Source organism: Corvus kubaryi, unplaced genomic scaffold (genome assembly GCF_017639235.1).
Source record: "Corvus kubaryi isolate FWS band 111438036 unplaced genomic scaffold, C.kubaryi_AGA036_p1.0 138, whole genome shotgun sequence".
In the NCBI taxonomy this organism is placed as follows: domain Eukaryota; kingdom Metazoa; phylum Chordata; class Aves; order Passeriformes; family Corvidae; genus Corvus; species Corvus kubaryi.
This window is the reverse complement of record NW_024580672.1, coordinates 8601815-8621686: the sequence shown is the minus strand read 5'-3', so window position 1 is coordinate 8621686 and position 19872 is coordinate 8601815. Positions and strand designations below refer to the sequence as shown.

The 19872-nt window shown below is 39.2% G+C and overlaps 1 protein-coding gene across 6 annotated transcripts in view; it reads right to left on the bottom strand.

Annotated features, from left to right (window-relative positions):
* IDE (insulin degrading enzyme) overlaps positions 1-16728 on the bottom strand; it is a 54234-nt gene extending 37506 nt beyond the window's left edge. The window contains exons 1-8 of one of the 6 annotated variants that reach the window (XM_042019012.1): positions 16634-16728; positions 7952-8136; positions 6336-6543; positions 5287-5456; positions 3045-3167; positions 1531-1643; positions 952-1114; positions 241-333 (exon numbers count right to left, since the gene is read on the bottom strand). In XM_042019012.1, coding sequence (XP_041874946.1) covers positions 241-333; positions 952-1114; positions 1531-1643; positions 3045-3167; positions 5287-5456; positions 6336-6543; positions 7952-8111 — 1030 coding nt within the window. In that variant the 5' untranslated portion in view covers positions 8112-8136; positions 16634-16728. Of the gene's footprint in view, positions 1-240; positions 334-951; positions 1115-1530; positions 1644-3044; positions 3168-5286; positions 5457-6335; positions 6544-7951; positions 8137-14631; positions 14742-15554; positions 16035-16199; positions 16221-16329; positions 16496-16633 lie in introns of those variants that run through there. The other 5 variants (XM_042019010.1, XM_042019009.1, XM_042019013.1 and 2 more) reach the window with 5 other exon arrangements.
* Positions 16729-19872: the final 3144 nt, after the last annotated feature.

Sequence of the window (19872 nt, the reverse complement as noted above, 5' to 3'; positions counted from 1 at the left end):
AAAGGTGTTAACAGCTCTTCTAAATAAAGTATTTAATTAAATAACTTAATATAACCTTAAGTAAGTTGATTTCTTATGTTAGGCGAAGTGTGTTAGCATACTTAGAGGAACTAAACACAGAATAAGAAGTTCACTAAAATAAATTGCCTTTTAAGCTACAATCACAATTAGTCTCTTCAGATACAAACACAAAACCATCAGATCAGCAATAACATGGAATACAGATGGTGCTTCACTTACAAAGTCCTTCTTCTGTCAAGTCCACATTAATGATGAAAAACATGAAACCTCTAGCACCTTCCTTCTGGCCTCCAACAAGAGTATTTACCCATCCTATGTCATTAAAAAGAAACTATATTACATAAACAAATCTAAAATAATTTATGCAACTTTTTGCATGCTTCAGCAACATCATTTTTGAAAACCCATTTTGATTCATTTACATGTTTTCCTTTACTTCCTTCATGCCTACTGCAACAGTGCAAGTTAAACATAACACAAGTCAGATCTATCCAATTTTGTATTCTGAGTGATATAACAAACTCAAGATCATTTGATTACTGGATAATTTACTTCTGTTTTGAACAGAATGATACAAAGTAAAACAGCAAAAGGTACACCCTTGTAATCTTCCGGACATTAAGGGACCTGACAGTAGTCTCCAAGTTAGTGACAAAATAGAGACAAGATCATTACGTTAAAGTTCGTGTAACTCTCTAAATAAGGCACATAGAGGGGAGTCCAAGAAATAATAGCCTCAGCAGCCTGAGTGACTGTTACCTATTTATTCCTACCTGCTGCAGAAACAAAAATAAAGCACAAAATTGTTCAGATTACTCAAACAGATTAAGGCTTTTAACACATAGAAGTCTATCTCAAGTGAAACATGACTAAACTTTAAATAACTGTGTGACCAAATATTTTTCAATTCTCTACCCTCAAAGGACTTACCTTTGGCTTTAAGCTCTGATAAAAGACTCCCCGGGCCTTCATGCCCAATCAGATGGCCAAGGTAATGGCCAGGGTTTGATTTATAGTACTTTTGAAGGTCTGGTATAGGAAATGTGACATAAAGATTTCTAATGTCCTTAATGGGTACCACTTTGTAAAGTTGCTGAGGGGAAAAACAAACAAGAAGACCCATGAACAAAGGGAAACTCATCTATTAGATTCATCTCAGGAGCATGTATCACGTTCCCTTCACACACACACATTACAAACACATCTCCCAAATCTCAAAAGTAAAGGTATCTAAAACATAGGGCAACACTTCAGCCATTCATGGTACAAACAAAAAAAAATTAATGATCTCACAGTTGCTTACAACTGCAACCAAATGTGCAACCTCTACTATAAACTATACAAAACTATATTCAGCATGGAAAAGTAGGTGGAAAATGAATAAAGAAACATGGAACTTAACAGGGACATTGATAAAAGAGTAGTGAAGTGCAAAATGTAATACTGAAACATAAAAAAAATAACATTTAAAATATACACCCTGGATGGAAGATGTATCTCTATACATACCCGGAGATGCTCTTCTTGGAAAGGATGTTCAGGAAACTCTGGTATAGGGACATTTTTATTCTCTACTTCTGAAAATAACTTTACCACTAAGCAAGTCAGCTCATCCAAGGATTCTAGAATAAACATCAGAAAAAAACCAGTCATTATAGGAAGATTCCGACAAACTTTTTTTTAATATTGCTTGGGAGAGCCATGAATTATACAGAAAGGCAGTTTTAATGATGTTATGATTTTTAATTCTAGAACGGAAATAAATATTCATATTTGAATTTTGAAATGTAACATGCTAGAAGCACCATGCTTATTAAAGGAAAGCTTCAATCATGATTAAAATAAACCCTGTAACTGAAAATATATCTTTCTTTATGTTTTACAGACTAATCTAAGCTAGAACTGAAAGGTACATCAGGTATCAAACACCTACAAAAATAAACATTCCAAAAAAGTTTAAGGGACATGGAATTACAGCTGCAAATTTTCTAGAGTGAAAGTATCTTTGCCAAAGCTTGAATTTGCTTTAGCCTCATTTCATGTCCAGTACTTCAGGTACACTGTGAGCCAGGTATGTCCCTAGCACCCAACACACACACACACACCTGCGACCTGTTCAAGCACTTCTAATTTTACATCCATTCTAATTTCAGTCTGTGACTGCAGTACTTCGCAAGAATGAGAGCAGACCTTTTGCAGAAAGAATGTGACAATGTGCATTAACTCACCTAAACTGACCTATAGCCCTTCTGTTGAAATTCTGCCTTCAAAATTGCTATCTGCCTCAAGAAATGCTTTTTGGAGCACTTCTCAAAGTGAGCATAAGATAAAAAAGATTCATCTGACAATTTTTTAGTGAATGTCTTTCAAGGGTGGTTACTGGAAGAAACAAAACATCCGTTTCTTGGATATCTCAAAGTACAGCCTTAATCCTTGAAAGATTTCTATAAGCAGTTACCTTGTTACCGAAACAATCCCAGTTAGATTGAAAAAGTAGAATCTTTCCTGCTCAATATATGCATGCTCCTACACTACACTAACTGAACTGTGCTGGGGAAAACAACTAACAAAATAATGCAAGCCAAGAGGGTACACTATATATTACAATTTTGTGAACTGCACGTTATTCTATTAAAAACGACTAATTTTCATGCATATCAGCAAAATACACATTCATTTAATCTTGCAGTGACAGTTTTCTTTAGCACAGATTCACAGTTGCCAAGGTGATTCTTACTGAAAAAGTTTCCATGTAAAATTCCTCAGTGAATTTTGCTTTTGATTAGATAAAAAATTCATTTTCTTCCATTCATATTCACCATCCAAGCATTACTGTGAAACACCATAAAAATACCAGTCTGCCAGCACATTTACAAAGAGCAAACAGTTTTCAACACACTTATTAAGCTTTTGGCAAAACCATATAAAGTATCATCTCAACTGTGGAAGGTTCTAAGCAGTTGGAACCTCCTTTTTTTTTTCAAGTATATACATAAAGTCTTAACCAACACAACAAAACTCACCTCTTCCTAAGACACAAATGGCCATTAAATTTGATGAATAATAAGTAGAATGGAACTTCAGTAGCTCTTGCCTTACATCTATTCCTTCTTTGGTTGGTCTAGTTTCCAGAGTGAATTTGTTCCCTGTAACATAAAACCAATTAACAATATTTTATGTTTAACAGTATTTAATGTTTATGAACTTACAGATCAAAAAGAAATATATAAATTCATCAGTCTGCTTTCCTTTGGATGGACAGTAATTCTAAAAATAATCAATATGCATAATAAGAAAATTGGATCAATAGTGTCTTATGTTTTAAATATTTTGCCTATACTCCTCACCATTTGCAGACAAATTAAATGGCAAAGTTCTAGACACTCTACTCTGTTCACTCCCACAGCATCAATACATAAGATAAAATAAAATAACATAGAGTTAAAGCTTCAGTTCAGTAACTGTGCTGTTACAGTACTGGAGTACATTAGGAAGCAACAGTCAGAAGACTACAGATGTAGGAAAATGGACACTAGCCAGTGCAGAAGAGCTGGGAAAATTACTTGACACTGAGGGTAATGATGGAGAAGAATCACCATCATAAGCATTAATTCAGGGAGATCAGTGAAGGATATCTGGGCACAAATGCACACCCTTAAAAAGAAACCTGGAAGCTGCATTTGTTCCTATGGACAGACGAGGAATAATGGAAGGTTTGCTGACCAAACAGGGTGCACAGCAATGAGGAGTGACCTGAAGCATCAAATGGAGTAATTCCTGTACTCTGCGAGATTAACCTCCCAGCTGATCAAAAGGAAACAATAAGGATGCCAAATGCATCGCAGTTGTCAACTCTTTGGGTAAATAGAAACCATCAAAGCTGAGCTCTACTTCTGCAAAGTCACATCTACTGGAAGGCTGTGTGCTGTAATTTAATTTCAGAATCAGAATCTAATCTAAGGAGAAGAGAATATGACTACTGCTGTTGAATTTGAGCACATTTTAGGTATTCTCCCCAAGAAAACATTTCACTTCTGTGAGCTACACAACATTCTTAAACTGCACAATACTATTTCTGCAATTTCCACTTATGTTTTCTGTGTGCTACATAAAAATTAAATAATGTCTTCAGTAGCAGACATTACAGAATGTACTCTGAACACCTGCCTACTAATGCACAGTTCCCAAGGCTTTATTTTAAAATCTACCTGTTTGGAGAATGGAGTTACAGTTGCACTTTTACAGCCAGCCTCTCTTTACTGGTTAACAGAGCAATACCTGCTCTTGTGGCAGGTGGCTACCAGACCCACAACTATGCCCTCCATCAACAGATGTAAAGGTATTCTTGTCTTTCTTGAGACAGAGGAAGAAACCACTCCCTTAAAGCCCATTATCTGCTCTCCCATCCTCCTACTATACCCAATATTTGAGTCAATTATTCATCGAGCAAACTGACCCATCCACGAAACACTTTTTTTTGAGCACATTATGCTCAAAAACAGCGCAGTCCTGTAACTTTAACAGTTTCAAAAATAAATTCACGTAGAAAATAATGCCTATTAAAAAAACCACCCAACATTTAAACTTCTACCAAAACATCAAACATCTGTGGTTTTGCCCAGAACTATGGTATCTTAACTTTTATGCTTTTTGAATTGAGGTTTTAGGGTGTATATTCTCAATTGTTACTAAGCGTTCTGTGAATAATTAAGCCTGAACAATAAAAAAAATACAGCCGAAGACTGGGATTTGGCCAAGATCACTCTATCTGTCTCCTCCTCTTGTGCTCTATGGTTCAGATTTTGTTTCTATATTCCTACTCAGTAATTTTCATGATGTTTTGCTGATCTTTCTGATTTGACCTAGTCACTGTCATCTAGTCTAAATGCAGTATTAGTTAACAAAAAGCATATGACTAACAACAATTTAAATACAATTCATTCACTTTGTTATGCACAAAGACTTAACAGTACCAAATTATGACAAATCCAGTAATTGGAAAACAGCACTCACTGCAGCAATTATCAGAATCATAAAGGTTGCTTCATCGTTGTACTCCAAGTCTTGGACCACTCTTTTTCCTATGCTTTTGTCTAGCTCTGTTTGGTCTATGATGTGAAAAATGTCATAAAGCGCCAAAATAAACATGTATGGAGAGGAAAATAGGAGAATTGTTTCAGTCTGTCTTTAGCAATTCTATATAAACAATAATACTATGTAGGTTACACAGAACTCCACTGGATAGATAATTATATTCTGACAAACCTGTTCCAAATTTACTGAAGGGATGATTGGGATTTCCAGTAGCCTTCTCCAACTGAAACAACCTCCAGGCATCATTCATTAGATTCTTCTCATGCTCAGAATCGACAGCATTCACTTCCCTATCTTTGCAACTTTCATCAAACAGAGGGCACAGAAAAAACTGGGCAAATCTAAAGAGAAAAAAATTAATTCAAGTCAAGAGTATTGTACATAAATTGTAACAGAAAAGTATAAAGCTTGGTGCTTGGTACCTCCTGAAAACAGCTGAACACATTATTTTTTAATGCAGAACTTACAAATTCTCTAACAGTTTTGACACTGATTCAGTATCCTTATTTCTCAAGTTCTTTGTGTATAAATGCAAACAACAACATATTCATCATATAAGGTACTACGAGAATCAAGGGCCTTGTATCACAATTCCCACAGTGAAAATTTCTTGGGTTTTGAGGTTTAGCTGCAAGAGGCTCTTAATTTCACCAATGAAATATGTCTTGTCAGACATCCAGGGAGAAGCCAAAGAGAAAACTCACTCTACCTCACTGACTACACACCTTTCAATTTCTGTCCCCTCCCAAATAACACTGAGATTTCAGCAAGTTCCCTCTGCTAAGAGAATCCTATTATATTTCTAGACTTCACCCTTGTTTTGCTGTCAATAAGGATCCCGTGGGAAGCACAGCATTTGATTGCACTATCCCAGTATTTGCACAATGTGTAAATTCGTGATCATATTCTGTGCCCCACATTTCCAAAAATATTCAGTGTAAACACAACATTTAAACTTCAAAAATTCTGCCTCGATGAAGAACTCTCCTAGATGAAAAAAATCTGAGTAAGACTTCTGAACTGAAAAATACATGGTTATCAGTTTTAACAAAAGATATTTTTTACCTTTTTTTAAATATCATGTTAGAACTATCAAAAAACTCCTACACTAATAACTTCAAGTAGAACCTCTGTAACAAAAATGTATACTAACTTATACTAAAATACTAAATACTAAAAAGTATGTGTTTAATAATAAAATACTAAAAATATGTGTTTACCTGTCCAGTGCACCTTCTAGATGTTCATGTGATACATCAAAGTAATAGTTGGTATGTTCACCACTCGTGAAAGCATTTGAGCTCCCAGCATGCTCACTTAGAAATTGGCTATACTCATTCTCTTTTGGGTATTTCTTGGTTCCCAGGAACAACATATGCTCACAAAAATGACTAAGCCCAGCAATGTTGGGGGGATCAGACAAGGATCCTGCAAGAGGAAAAATTTTATGTAACCAATCATAAAAAGTAATACTAAAACATTAAGTCTTAAAGTGCTTTATATTATAGTATGTTGCTTCAGGCAATTATATCAATTCTGTAGCAGTAAGAAGACACTTGTGCAACTACAGTCAACTAAACTTAATCTTCAAAACAATACTTTAAAAAATTACAATCAGTAACTGAACCTATTAGTGTCTCAAACTGCCTCTCCAGATCAGCTTGCACTTCCTTATACAGACTATTTTCAATTGAAATTCATGACTCATAATCTGTAAATACCTGGCAAATCACACTGCTCTGAAATCTATACTTTGACTTTAGTAACTGCACTGTGTTAGGAGGCAGCAATTGTCAACCATAATTAAAGAGTTATTTATCCTGTCGTTTATAGGACGAGTGATAACCTGTAATTGCCTGAACACAAGCAGCTATGGATGACCAGCTAGTAGGTGTGAAGGCAAGCAGATTAAAATAATGATCTGGAAGAACGGAAGAGAGAAAGGTAGAAGTTTGAGAGCAGCAGTCCCGCCTCAGAATGTGCAGCAATGTGCAGTGGGAGAGTGGAGATGAAGGCAACAGATACATCTCCTCCAGCACATGTGCAGGAACTGGATGCTGCAGTTGGCTATCACTGTCACAGGACCCAAATGAAACCACATTTGGGATCCTCTGAACTAGATAATGATGTGGGACAGCCATGCCCGTTACAAAAAGGGCCAGAAGCTTTTTAAGTCCCTCTATTACTTCTGCCCTAACGCAAACAGCAGCAAGCGCTCCCAACTACAGAAATGGCAAGAGGGTGTTTAGGTTATGCACACATGAATTATACTTTCCAAGCAACTGAAAAACTACACAAGCTTTAGAAATACCTCAGATATAATAAAAGACTTCCATTATTCCAAAGAGACAAAGTAATTGCCTTCCCCTTTTATTTCCCTTATTTCTGTTTGCACACATAAGCGTCACTGAAGTTAGGGAGTGCCTCTTCAACTTCTCTAGCACTACAGCATTTTGTCACCTCTGCACATCAACAACTTCGCATGAAAAAAAAAGTCTGACATGACAGATGGAGCTGTCTGAAATAATTGCACTTACACCCGCCCCTTTTCTGCTTACAAAAGATCTTTCACAACAGATCTTAAATCTGAAACTTAATGGTTAAAAGCAGTCTTTCAACTGACTGAGCTACACTTGAGTAAACACAAGAGTACAATAAGAGCATTTAGCTCTAATAATTTTCAACTTGATGTGTCAAAGAATTAAACAAACTATAAACTACAATAAAAGGCTACGCTGCCAACTACATACCACTACTGTCAGTTTATTTGCATCAAGATACCAAAACTTTAAGCATTTTTATTAATGACATAATGAACACAACATAAATTGAATACCTATGTGCACATCAAGTGCTGCTGAAGACTTATCTGTGGTGGGGTCACTAATGAGAAGAGCTTTAATGCCATTTGCCAATTCCAGTCCACGATATTCTCGTTTATCCTCAGGTGATTTGATAATTTCATTTGTTATTCTCTTAATAGCTGGATTGTTCATTTTGTTGTTTGTCTCCTTCTGAAACCTTAAAGAAAACAGAAGAAATTTCTTATTATTTTCACTTAAGCCTTGCTAGAACCTTAATATTATGTTAGACAATACAGAGCAATACTGACAGCTAGAAGTTCTATTATGCGCAAAATTCACTGAATTTGCCAAAAATTCAGACCCTGAAAAATACTGCTGCTAAAACAAAAAAGAAACCTTGAAGAGCAAGAAACATGTAAAAATGTACATCACTTAACTGAATGCTTCGAGTATCACATTAACTGTAATTTAAACAACCTAAACTTAATAAACGTCATCCCTTTATTCGATTATGATCAAAATTAAATCAAATGAAGCATACACTGCTAACTCAAGTATACTTTCAAACTTCAGGAAAGTATTTAATGTATCTAAATTGTTGATTATATTACAAATGCTGTAACTCTGATTGTCAGATAAACAAAATTTTACTAACAGACCACTGGATTTGTACACTCAAGCAATAAATGGTAACACTGTTTGCATTACTGCCATAAAAATACAAAGACTGCAGAACTGCCACGATAAACAGGGATAGATTGTCTCACATGTTTAAACCTCTACCATTAGTTTAACAGATGCTACAAGACACCCTTCTTCAAAGGCACAATTTTGAAATGCTAAGAAAGTGTGACTGATTCAGAATCTGAATGTCTCTGAGCAAAAGCTATAAACAATATGAAGTAACTTTTTAAAATGTGCCATTCAATGCACTTTAGAAGGAAACATTTCCACTAGTAAAACATGGTTCTCTCACTATGAAATACTTTAAAAAAAAAGTGTAGTCAAATGTAATCACTAAACAGTAGCTGAAATGCTGAATTTAAATTTAAATGTGTACACTCTCATTTAAACTGATCATTTATCCACTAGTTTAACCCTGTGCTCAGGCCAATCCTGCTTGGAATATCTATGGGCCTTCTTCCTCTGAAAAAATGCAGATACCACTGAAATATAAAGATTACTCCAAGTACCACATCTCTGTTTCTCTGCATCAACAGCACTGATACAAACTATACTAACGATTAAAAGATGCCTCCATGTTCAAAGTTCAGAATTTTAAGAAGAAATACTCTACTAAAGATATCATGTAAAATTTTTGAAGTGAGAATAGATACTACTTTTCATACATGAAAATCAGTAACAAAACTGCTCCTAATTGTTTTTGACTTGCACACAAGTTGGATTGACAAATCTAAGTATGCAGGAGAACAAAGAGGTCCCTTAAGCTCCTGATTCCGTGTCTGCTAATGAACACCTATAGCTTGGTTTTCAGCTAGAATATTCTATCTCAGTACGAGACTAGTTGCTTGTCAGAAGACACATATATACTACAAACTATTCAAGTTGTGGGTTTTTTTAAAATGTTATACAATTTCCTTGTCATCTGATATCTCCCTGTTATTTCTACACCACATCACTATAAGTCACAAACTTTACTGTTTGCTCAGATGACTCATGTTTCCAACGTGATTCATCAAATTACACAGCTATGAAATCTTATGAGATTTCAATTGATGTCTTGTGAAGCTGTACACCTCCACTTCATTTTATTATCATTCCCTACTTCTGCCTCCTTCATAGGCTACCTCCAGCTTGGTAGTAAAATTCCAGTACAGGAAAAACCTACAATTTCCAAAAGGACAAAATCAGTAATTAAGCCTTCAAACCAAGGACTGAAATTTTTATCTCCATCTTCACTGTTATTTCAGTGGGCATTATGAATACAACATTCTCTAACTTCAAATGGGTTTGCATGATTACCTACAATTATTTAGCTGCAAAGTGAATCGTAGTACCAGACAACTCAAATAAAAGCAAGGGCTGATCAACTATGCAATACTCCTGGAAGGCAAATACGTCAAAAGAACAAGACCAACACCTTCCTGCTTAAGTACTATTCCTCCTGGTGCTGTGTTACTACAATACAAAAGTGAGAAGAAAAAATTACACTTTAGAGAGAACTTTTATACCATTACATTTTCTTAAGGAGTAAACTGTAAGACCCAATACTAAACATTCCCCCCTATGACTGTTTTCCTGCACAGTTTTCAAGTAAGTGCAATTGCTTTATAAAAATACCACAATCCATTCTTTCACACCAGAACCCTAAAACTCTACAAACCACTTTTTCACAATAGAACTGCTTTTAACCACAGGCAAAAAAAAAAAAAAAGTAAGAAAACCAGAAATTCTGTACTTAATTTTTTGAGAAGTAGCTTAATTTCTAAAGTCATGTCCAGAAGCTGTCCTAAAGTCCATGTACTATAGCTACTTGCTGTACTGTCATTACAGTGAGCACTGGATACTGCTGGTCAGTAGCAAAGCAAGCCTTCCACAAAGGAGCTGCTATGTTTGCTGCAGAGCTAATAGCCTAACAAAAACATTAAAAGAAATATTACCATACTACTTTCACAAAACAGAAGCAACAGAGGAAGATGTCTAATAAAGCCAAAATAGCAGGAACAATACAAAGCACTACCATGGCAGAAAAAATTCTTCCACTGGCTCAAAAATTACAGGTGGAAAGATGACATAGGTAGAAAGCAAAAAAGAATAGGGATGTCTGAACTAAGAACAGTGTCCCTACTCAATGAATAGGAAATATTCTTCCTCCTCATCAAAATTACTTCACTTGTACAGGAAAAGTACCAGTTAAAACCAACACCGAATTTTCAATTACTGCACTTCTAGTGAAATTATATTCTATTCTTTGAGGTTCCACTTTTGTAATCATTTCCAGGCAGGCAGTCCCTTGGAACCAGCAAGGCTCTCTGGGGATGCCAGGTTTCACCTGCAAACTGAATATTACAGAGTGGGATTAAGTGATATATGATTCTGCTTCACTATTTTAATCTCTCAAAGTTATTTTAGCAAACTTACTTTAATTAAAAATTGGGCTGTGTAGTGAAATCTAAGTCCAATGTTTGAACAATTAAAGGACCATATTTGAAAACCAATTAACAGAAACTCCTGAGGGTTGCTTCAATGCAAGAATGTGACTAGCTAATAAAAATATGACCCCAAGGCACAAACTCCAAAGTGCTTCTCAAGATTTTTTTTGTCATGACAGTATGCACATACTGAAGTCAAGTGCTAGACACAGGTCTGCTCCAGATGAAAGGCAAGTTACCATCTCAGCACATTTTGATGCTTGTTTTCTATTATTTCCCTTTAAATTCCTGTTTGCTTGAAGTTTTTATGCAACTAATTGCTTATCATTTACCAGAATGAAGTGAAACCTTAATTGCATGAGAACCTTTGTTCTGCCCTGCAAGGGAGCTACCATTGGTAACATGTTCTCTGTGTTATTCACTAATCCATCTTGGTTTACCTGAAGATTTCTCCAGCTGCCAATGTGTGGAAAAAAAGAAGTGCTGTGCGCTTTGGCAGGCAGCCCAGTGCTGCAGAACCACCAGCCAGAGTTTTCTCACCTCTCTTACAAGGATGACAGCACCGAACTGAGCACTCTGGAAGAGTCCATGAACTTCTTCAGTTGCAAACTCATGGCCTTGCAACAACCAAGTAAATCTGCATTCTTGGACAGGTCTGCACCCCTTCTCTTTGTCTCTTGCACCTACTTCTGCTCATGATAGCAGTAGAATTTGATGGCATAGTAATAGTCTTTTATGGGTAACAGTCATGTTACCAGTAAGACAATCATGAATCTACCTACTCTCCTAACATTTCCATTCACCTGTATGTTTTAATAAAAAAGTAATTTTTTTAGACTAAACTGTAGGCAGTAAAATTTTTCTCTAAAATCAGACGAATACTTTAAGTTCTGTTACTAAGAATGTAATAAAAATGGAGCAGTGAAAGAGTAACCTCTAAAAAAAAAAAAAAATCAACAAATTAAATCAATTCAGGTGAACACTACCAAAAGGGATTCTTCAGGAGACTATCCATACTCTTTCAGGTTACAGGTTCAGCAATTCTTCTTTTAGACACTTAGAGATTAAAACACTTCATGATTCAACATCCATAAAGCATCAATCTTGTGTGAATTTGCTTGTCATGAAGCTAGAGAATGTATGAGATCCCAACACATTCCTGATACTGATCTAAATAATTCTGATTGCATGCACAGGCAGACAGACTGCATAAGTAGATAAACTGCTCAAAATGTTAACATGTTTTATCACTTTTAAACTCATCAGGAATTCAGCACACTACTTCATACACAAAAGATCCAACTACAAAGACCCACAATGATTTAATCAGTGCTCCCAAGTTATTAAGAACAACTAATCATGCCAAATCAGGCAAGTTTGAAGATGATGAATATTTATAAGGTTTTGTTATGTAGTTCATTTTGAAGAAATTCTAAAGTCTCGCAACAATTAAAGCATTTTCAGAACCTCAGTCTGCAGCTTTTTGCCAAGCCTGTAATTGACTCAGAAAATTCCCTCCTAATGATGGTGGCCAGGGCAGATGCCTACCTTGCTCTTGTTTCCCAGAGAGTCCACCTTCTACAACTTCTAGATCACAGCAGTAAAACTTGGTCTGCCACAGGCTTCACTGCCAACGTGACAGCAGAAACACTGGTGTGTAACACCAGTGTACAGGAATTACCAGTAGCATTAATAAGAGCATACCACGTGTGACCTTGGCAAAAACAAGGGCCCTGGTACTTTCACACATAAGATCAGGCCCCAGCTGAGTAACTGGCCTGAGAAGTACAATGATGTGCTGGCCAAAAGAGATGGGATATACAATCAAGACACCATAAAGCTAATTTACTGCCCTAAATCTACATTCCTTAACTGGACCACTCCACAGTTTCCAAAGCACTGGGTAAAAAAGTCAAACAAAAAGGCAGGACCTTACAGAGTCTGATTTTACATAGAGCAATAAAGGATAACAAGTTTTTTTTAATCTCTAAATAGCTTGAGCTTACTTTTCCTGTGTCCTCAAAAATTGCCCCAAACAATTCATCCAAACACAACCTCTAAGGTAAACAAACTCTAACCACATTCACCAGAAATAAAACAATTAATCTTTCCCTAGCAATTCCTTGCTTCAATATTTTACAAAATTCCAAAAGGGTTTTGAAGCCTTTGATTATTTGGAAGACCTGAGGGGGAGGGGGAGGGAGGGGTGTTAAGTAAAATTATCTGGTTTTAATCTTTAGATGTCATTGAAATATAGTATCATTAAAATTTTCACAAATCTGGCGTAGTAATTTGGCTTGCATCAGTATTTTCAAATTGCATGTTAAGAACATGACTGATCAGACTAGTTTCTGTGCTACGTGACCAACTGCTTCAAAGCGTATTTTACACATTTTCTTAAGAAATGTACTCATTAATTCAATTAATTGCTTTGTTCATTGAATACTTGCAGACCAGTGGTTCTCATTCTCTCTTCCTCTCCCCCTGACATTTCTCCTCCATCACCCAGCCTACAGTTGCAGGGCTTGCTCCACAGCCCCAGGACTGTGGTGGTGTCTAGCACGTGGCCCTGCACACACAGCAGGAAATGTTAAAACTGGATGCTACAGGAGAGACTGCTGTGCTTTGTGTATTTCATAGATTTTATATGCAAGTAGCACATCAGATTGCTCAAAACTCTTTGTAAAGCCAACTCACTTAATGCTTTATGCTACCATCTGTCTTGTATCCTCAAAAAGAAAAACTTGTGAGGTCTGAATTAAAAAAAAACCAAAACACAAGATGAGACTAATACTTCAGTTACACTGCATAACAACAAGAAATTCACAGAAAGATGAGAGAACTGGCAAGAAAATCTGATCTAGCAACAAAAACAGAGAGAATTTTAGAATTCTGAATCATTAAAAGCACTGTAATCCCACATTAAAAGCAACTGCTTATCTAACGCTAGAGCTTTGACATGAGCAACAAACCCATAACAACGAGCAGTTTACAAGAGTCAGTGGTGTGTTTCAACAAAGGAAGTCCTGGCTGTTCACCTATTCTGTAGGTTAGTTTTTATGATTTTGGACAATTCAATTCTGGTTCTACTGTTAAAATTATAAATAAACTCTCAGCCCTACAGCATTCTTTCCCATCTCAATTGTTCAGGCAAGCTATAGTTCTGACTCATTCTAAAAACAAGATGCAGAAGGTAAGATTTTAATAGAAAGCTGTAGTGAAGCAACTTTCAAACAGGATCCATCAAAAATCACCTTATTATATACATACAGTGCTACCTCATAAGAATATTTGAGCAACTTATGTGCATCATAGAAGTTGAAAGCAAAGATACTCGCTGACAGATCATGCATATACAAATACATAACCAGACACAAAACTGATTAAAGCAATTTCTCTAGATTTTCATTAAAAACTTTTTTATTTCTATGCAGTTAAAAGATCAGTAACTAAAGTTACTATAAAAGTATCTAATACAATAGAATTAATGTATCAAAAATATCAACCCCACATGCCATTTCTCAAATGGTCTGACTGCATTTTTAGTAAATGACTTCTACAATAACCACCAATGACCCCTATAGCTAGGAGCCTAACACCTTCCAGTACTGCGAAACACTGGAGGTAATGAACTTCTCGTCCCTTCCCTCTTTCTTCTGGATCTAACAGGGGTGGGGAGTGCTTCTGTATTCATGTGCAAAATACGTTATATGCTTGACACTTCAATCAATTCCCAAAGGTACCGTTTCATCCAAGGATTAAGCCACAGCCTTACAGTGACTGAAGACAGAAAGGAGAAAGCGAGCAAAAAAAGCAGGAACATAGGAACAAGAATCCTTCAAGGGACTTCCAACTAGAATAGATAATTTTAATGCTGTACTTCAGATGAAAAGGAGGTAAGTTGTAACTAAGAAATTACCTTGCTAATTGACATAGAGATGAAGGTTAAAAATGTTATGAGAAGAAAAAGTTCAAGCATGAACAAAATACAGAAATGGAAACAGGGAACATGTAACTGAAAAAAGGTTCTTTATTTTCACATCTTAGAAGAATCATCACATGAAAGAACTATGCCTGCTCTCATTTCATTATCATTTATGTAAATCCTAATTCACAATTAAAATCAAATGGATGATTAAATCATGGTTGTAGGCAGTATGAAAACATAACAGGCCTACTCACATATATAAAGTTAAGTCCGAATACTGTATATATTCACATGCGTAAAGAGGCATAACCTAGCAGGAGAAACTACAGCCTGAGAAAAGCATTAGCTCCTAATATACACCGTGGATTACCTTTACAATTCTGAAGCATAAATAGCAATAATGAACAGTAACAGTGCACCCGAATTTTGACACACGAGCGCCGACAGTATGAGTCATCATAACTCACTTTTTTTCACCGGAAAGATGCTACTTTTGACGTCTCTTACTTGTGCAGTATTAAAAATAGGTTTGGCTACTAAGGTAACAGATAGTGTTAATGAAAGAAAGACAACAACTTAGCCTTTGTCCCTCACCCCAGTTCCTTTCCCGGAAAAACTTTGCCGAGTTGTTACGCAGTTTAAATTGCCCCTAAAAGTGAGCTATGCCAAGCCTCTCGCCCGCTCCTCCCTTGACCGAGGTTAGTTGTGCTCTCTCTACTGGAGCTGGTGACACTGGTAACACAAACACGCAATAACAAGCCCCGCACAATGCCAGTGCCAGACAACTCGTCAGAAACTGAAGAGGCCATCAACTTTGGGTAACTGTTAGCAGTTTCTTCTTAAGGATTTTAAACTTTTTTGTTGTTGCTGTTTCCATGACTATGCCTTAGGAAGACATGGCAAGTTAAATAACACGACAATTCATAGAGGTTTTTTGAGGAGGAAGGAGAACAACAAGCCCCCGGGCAACGAAAGCCGCACGGCTGATGACCAAGCCTGCTTTGTCAAGGGAGGTGCAGCTGCAAACACCGGAGCACGTCAGCCCGGGCTCTCCCGGGCGGCAGGACAGGACACAAGGCAGGACACAAGGCAGGGCTCAGGCCTCCTTGGCACACACGGCCCCGCCAGCCCCAGCTCGCCCACCGCCTCCCCGGAAGGCTCCACCGCCAGCCCCGCTCCGCGGCCCGATCTTCCCCGGCTCCCTGCCGCACTCGGGGCAGGGCATTCCCCAGGACTCACAAGGTGCCCGCGCCCGGCCGCGCCGCCGCCTCTTACACAACACCGCGGGGGCTCTCCGGCCTCACGGCTCCGGGTCACACGACCCCAGTACCCGCGGCCCTGTCCCAGCCCCGCCGCACTCGCACCGTACCCGAGAGAGCTGCGCCGCTGGCCCTGAGGGAAGGAGCGCGAGGCCGGGGCGGCCCAGGGGCGCGTCCAGCCCGGCAGAGCCCGGCTCAGCACAGAGAACAGCCGCTGCCGCATATCCCTGGCGGCCCCGCCGCCAGCACCGGCCTTGCCCCGCCGCCCGGCCCGGCCCGGCTCCGCTCGCCTCAGCACGCGCCGCTCCCCGGCGCCATGTTCTCCGCCCGCCTCCCCCCGCCGCCCGGCCAATCCCTCCCGGCGCCCGCGGGGTCCCGTCCGCCCTCCGCGCCCGGGCCTGGCGGGACCCGTACCTGGGGGTGCTGGGAGCTGCCGCCTCTGCCGCCGGGAGAGCCGGGGCTGCGGCTGAGGAGGGGGCCGGGGGCCTCTGGGAGGAGGCGGAGGCGGCGGAGGGGGTGGGTGGCTGGGCGGAGAGCCGGGGCGACACTCGCCGCGGCGGGGGGGCCGCGCCCGGCGGAGGCGGACGGGGCTGCGGCGCGAAAGGCGGCCCCGGGCGGCACCCGCGGAGGGGCTGTGTTGCTGCCCGCCCGCTTCCTGGTGGCCGCGTTCCGCGTCCCTGACGGTGCCTGCCAAGACAAAAGGTAATTAGACGCCTCGTAATTTGAGTACAGTGGGTAGAGTGCCGTCCTGAGAGGCAGAGATTTCGGGTGTCAAAATCCTCCGTCCCCCAGGGCCAGGTCACCCTCCGGCAGCTCTCCCTCCTTCGGGAGCTCCCTTTGGAGCCCGCTGGCCACCGCTCACCTGCCGCGGAGTTCTGTGGCCCCGCCTCGCTGGACACAGGACTCGCCTCGCAGGATGTAAATGCTGGATAAGGTTGAACTTCTGTTATAAAACTGTAGATTTGGGGTTCTAAGGCGATTTTTTTTTTCCTTGGTAGATTTCCTTATGGGAAAGTCGTGGATATGCTAGTTGCTTTAATTCCTTGCTAGGAGGAAAAAAAAACCCAACCAAAACTAAAACAAATTTAAAAACAAACAAAAAAACCCCAGAAACCAAAAAACCCAAGCAACCAAACAAACACAAAAAAACCAAAAAACCAAAAAACCAAAACCAAACCCACAAAAACCAACTCAACAACAAATCCCCCCCCAGCCCCAAAAGATCCCCCCGCTGTTTGAAGTTCTGGTAATATGCTTTCTTCACGTGTATCTATTTTTCTGTGTCCTATTTTTCAGAGTTATGAGGGGGGAAAAAAAATAAGACAAAAACAGTGTGCTACATTTAATGCCTGATTTTGGTTTTGCCACTGCTTGCCATTTATAAAAGGTGGTATCTCACAGCTGGAAAGTCACAGAACTCTCCTGACATAAAAAGGTAGAAAGACATGGCCAGATGAGTTAACTAAGGTTATATCTGAACCCAAAGATGGAATTGAAGAAGTATCAGCAGTAACTTTAAACTAGTTAGCTTTGGTTAAAATTTCTGTTAAGAAGTGGCAGCACACTGCTTCATATGGTCAGCAGAATCAACAGGGAATCAACAAAATCTGTCAGGGAATTTGGGTAGACTGACGTTCATCTGCTGGTTTCCAGGGAGGTCTGTGCTGCTATAGAGATGCTCTTACCCCTACCTGAGCTACCCAGTTTAAAACCTGTGTGCCTACATCAAGTACACCCACGCTTCTGGCCTCAGTTTAGACATGGAACTGTCTCTCAAGTTAACTCATCCTGGTTGGAGCAAGGCATTTGGTAGTTTTCACCTCAATCAACTGTTTGGATTTAGAACTGTGTGGGTGCCTAATTTTAACACAGTATGTTAACTCCTGTAAAAAATGTCCTCATGGGATTCTAGTTTGAGGCAGTCTGGGTTTTTTCCAGTTCCTAGTGCATGTAAAAGTGAAGACCAAGCTGGACAGAAAGAGGACAGGATAAATGGTGAGGTGTTAAATCTGAATTCCACCCTGTTGCTATTGCCAGTGCATCAGAGAGGCTCATCTCATGGTGTCTGACAGAAGGACTGCTGGGTGAGTGCCCCTTCACAATCTGTCTCCTCCCTTTCTGAAGCACCTGGGGGATTAAGAGGTTGTATCATGTAGGGGTGAATGCTATAGAATTATACAGTTTCAGACAATTTACTCTTTTTTCGGGTCCCGACAGAGAGAACAGAGAGTTTGTTATCCTAATGTAGTATATATTTAGCTAATGCTGGCCTGATATGTATTTAGCTGCTCTAATAAGTCCCACCTTTTCCTGTAAATCTTGCCTAGTATACACAGGGGCAGTCCTGGGGAAGCAAGGTAGACGGTGCCAGCAAGGCTCTGGTGGTCTGCTAAAGCTGGATCTAAAACAAGCACTTCTGTTTCTGTAGTGTGATGAGAGATCACACCTCCTCATGCATTTAACATAGCTATTGCAGCAGAGGTATGCAATAGAGGTCACACCTACTGTACACCTATTTTATCCATTGTAAGCTTATTTAGCAGCTATTCAAAGCCACTGGTGTGTCCTGGTTTAACCCCAGCCGGCAACTAAGCATCAGGCAGCCATTCCCTCCCCTCCACCCACCCCGGTGGAATGAGGAGGAGAATGAAAGGTAAAACTTGACGGTTTAAATAAGAACACTTTAATAACTGAAACAAAGTCAATAATAATAATAACATTAGTAAATAATGATAGTATTGATTAAAAAAAAAAAAGATAAGTTATGTACAATACAATTGCTCACCACCTGCTAACCAATGCCAGACCCTGCTCCAAGGCTCAATCAGGCCCTTCTGGGTAACTGGTAATATAAATGCCCAATTTATATTGTGGGCATGACGTTCCGTGGTGTGGAATATCCCTTTGGCCAGTTCCAGTCACCTGCCCCGGCTATGCTCCCTCCCAGCTTTTTTTCCCTGCACCTCCTCACTGGCAGAGCATGAGACACAAGAAAGTCCTTGATTTAGGATAGACACGACTTGGCAAAAACCAAGACATGAGAGCGTTACCAACATTATTCTCATACTGAATCCGCAACACAGCACTGTGACAGCTACAGAGAAGAAATTAGCTTTATTCCAGCCAAAACCAGGACACACTGATGTTTATTCAAATCAGATTGTGTTGTTATACTCTGACCCCTCTCTATGTCCATTTATACTAGCTAAAATTACAGTCATAAACTGTTTTGGATATCTCTTCAGTGTTTTAAAGATATTTTTAATAGGACACCCTTAGCAAAAGTAGAGAGGACTTTCAGTGAAATTCCTTTCTCAGTCTAGTCCTGCAACTAAGATTTCTTCCCTATGAAACTTTAATTGCTCATAGAGAATTGGTGCTTTTGGTCCTGCCTTCTTCATCTGCCCTAGTGGAAAAACAGGTGTTGTCTAAAAGACCAAATGAGCCTAAGTATAATTTAGAGTAAGTGTGGAAATTATGCAAATAGTCTCATGAAAAAAGCTTATGAAGTAGCAGTGTAGAGATCCCTCTTCAGGATATGTGACATAAATGTACAGTACAGGGAAAGTGATCTTCAAAGTAGGTAGGTTAAAAATAATTTAGACTAAAACCTGTATTTTATGTATGGCCTGAAAGCTGAGAGACAGTAAGTG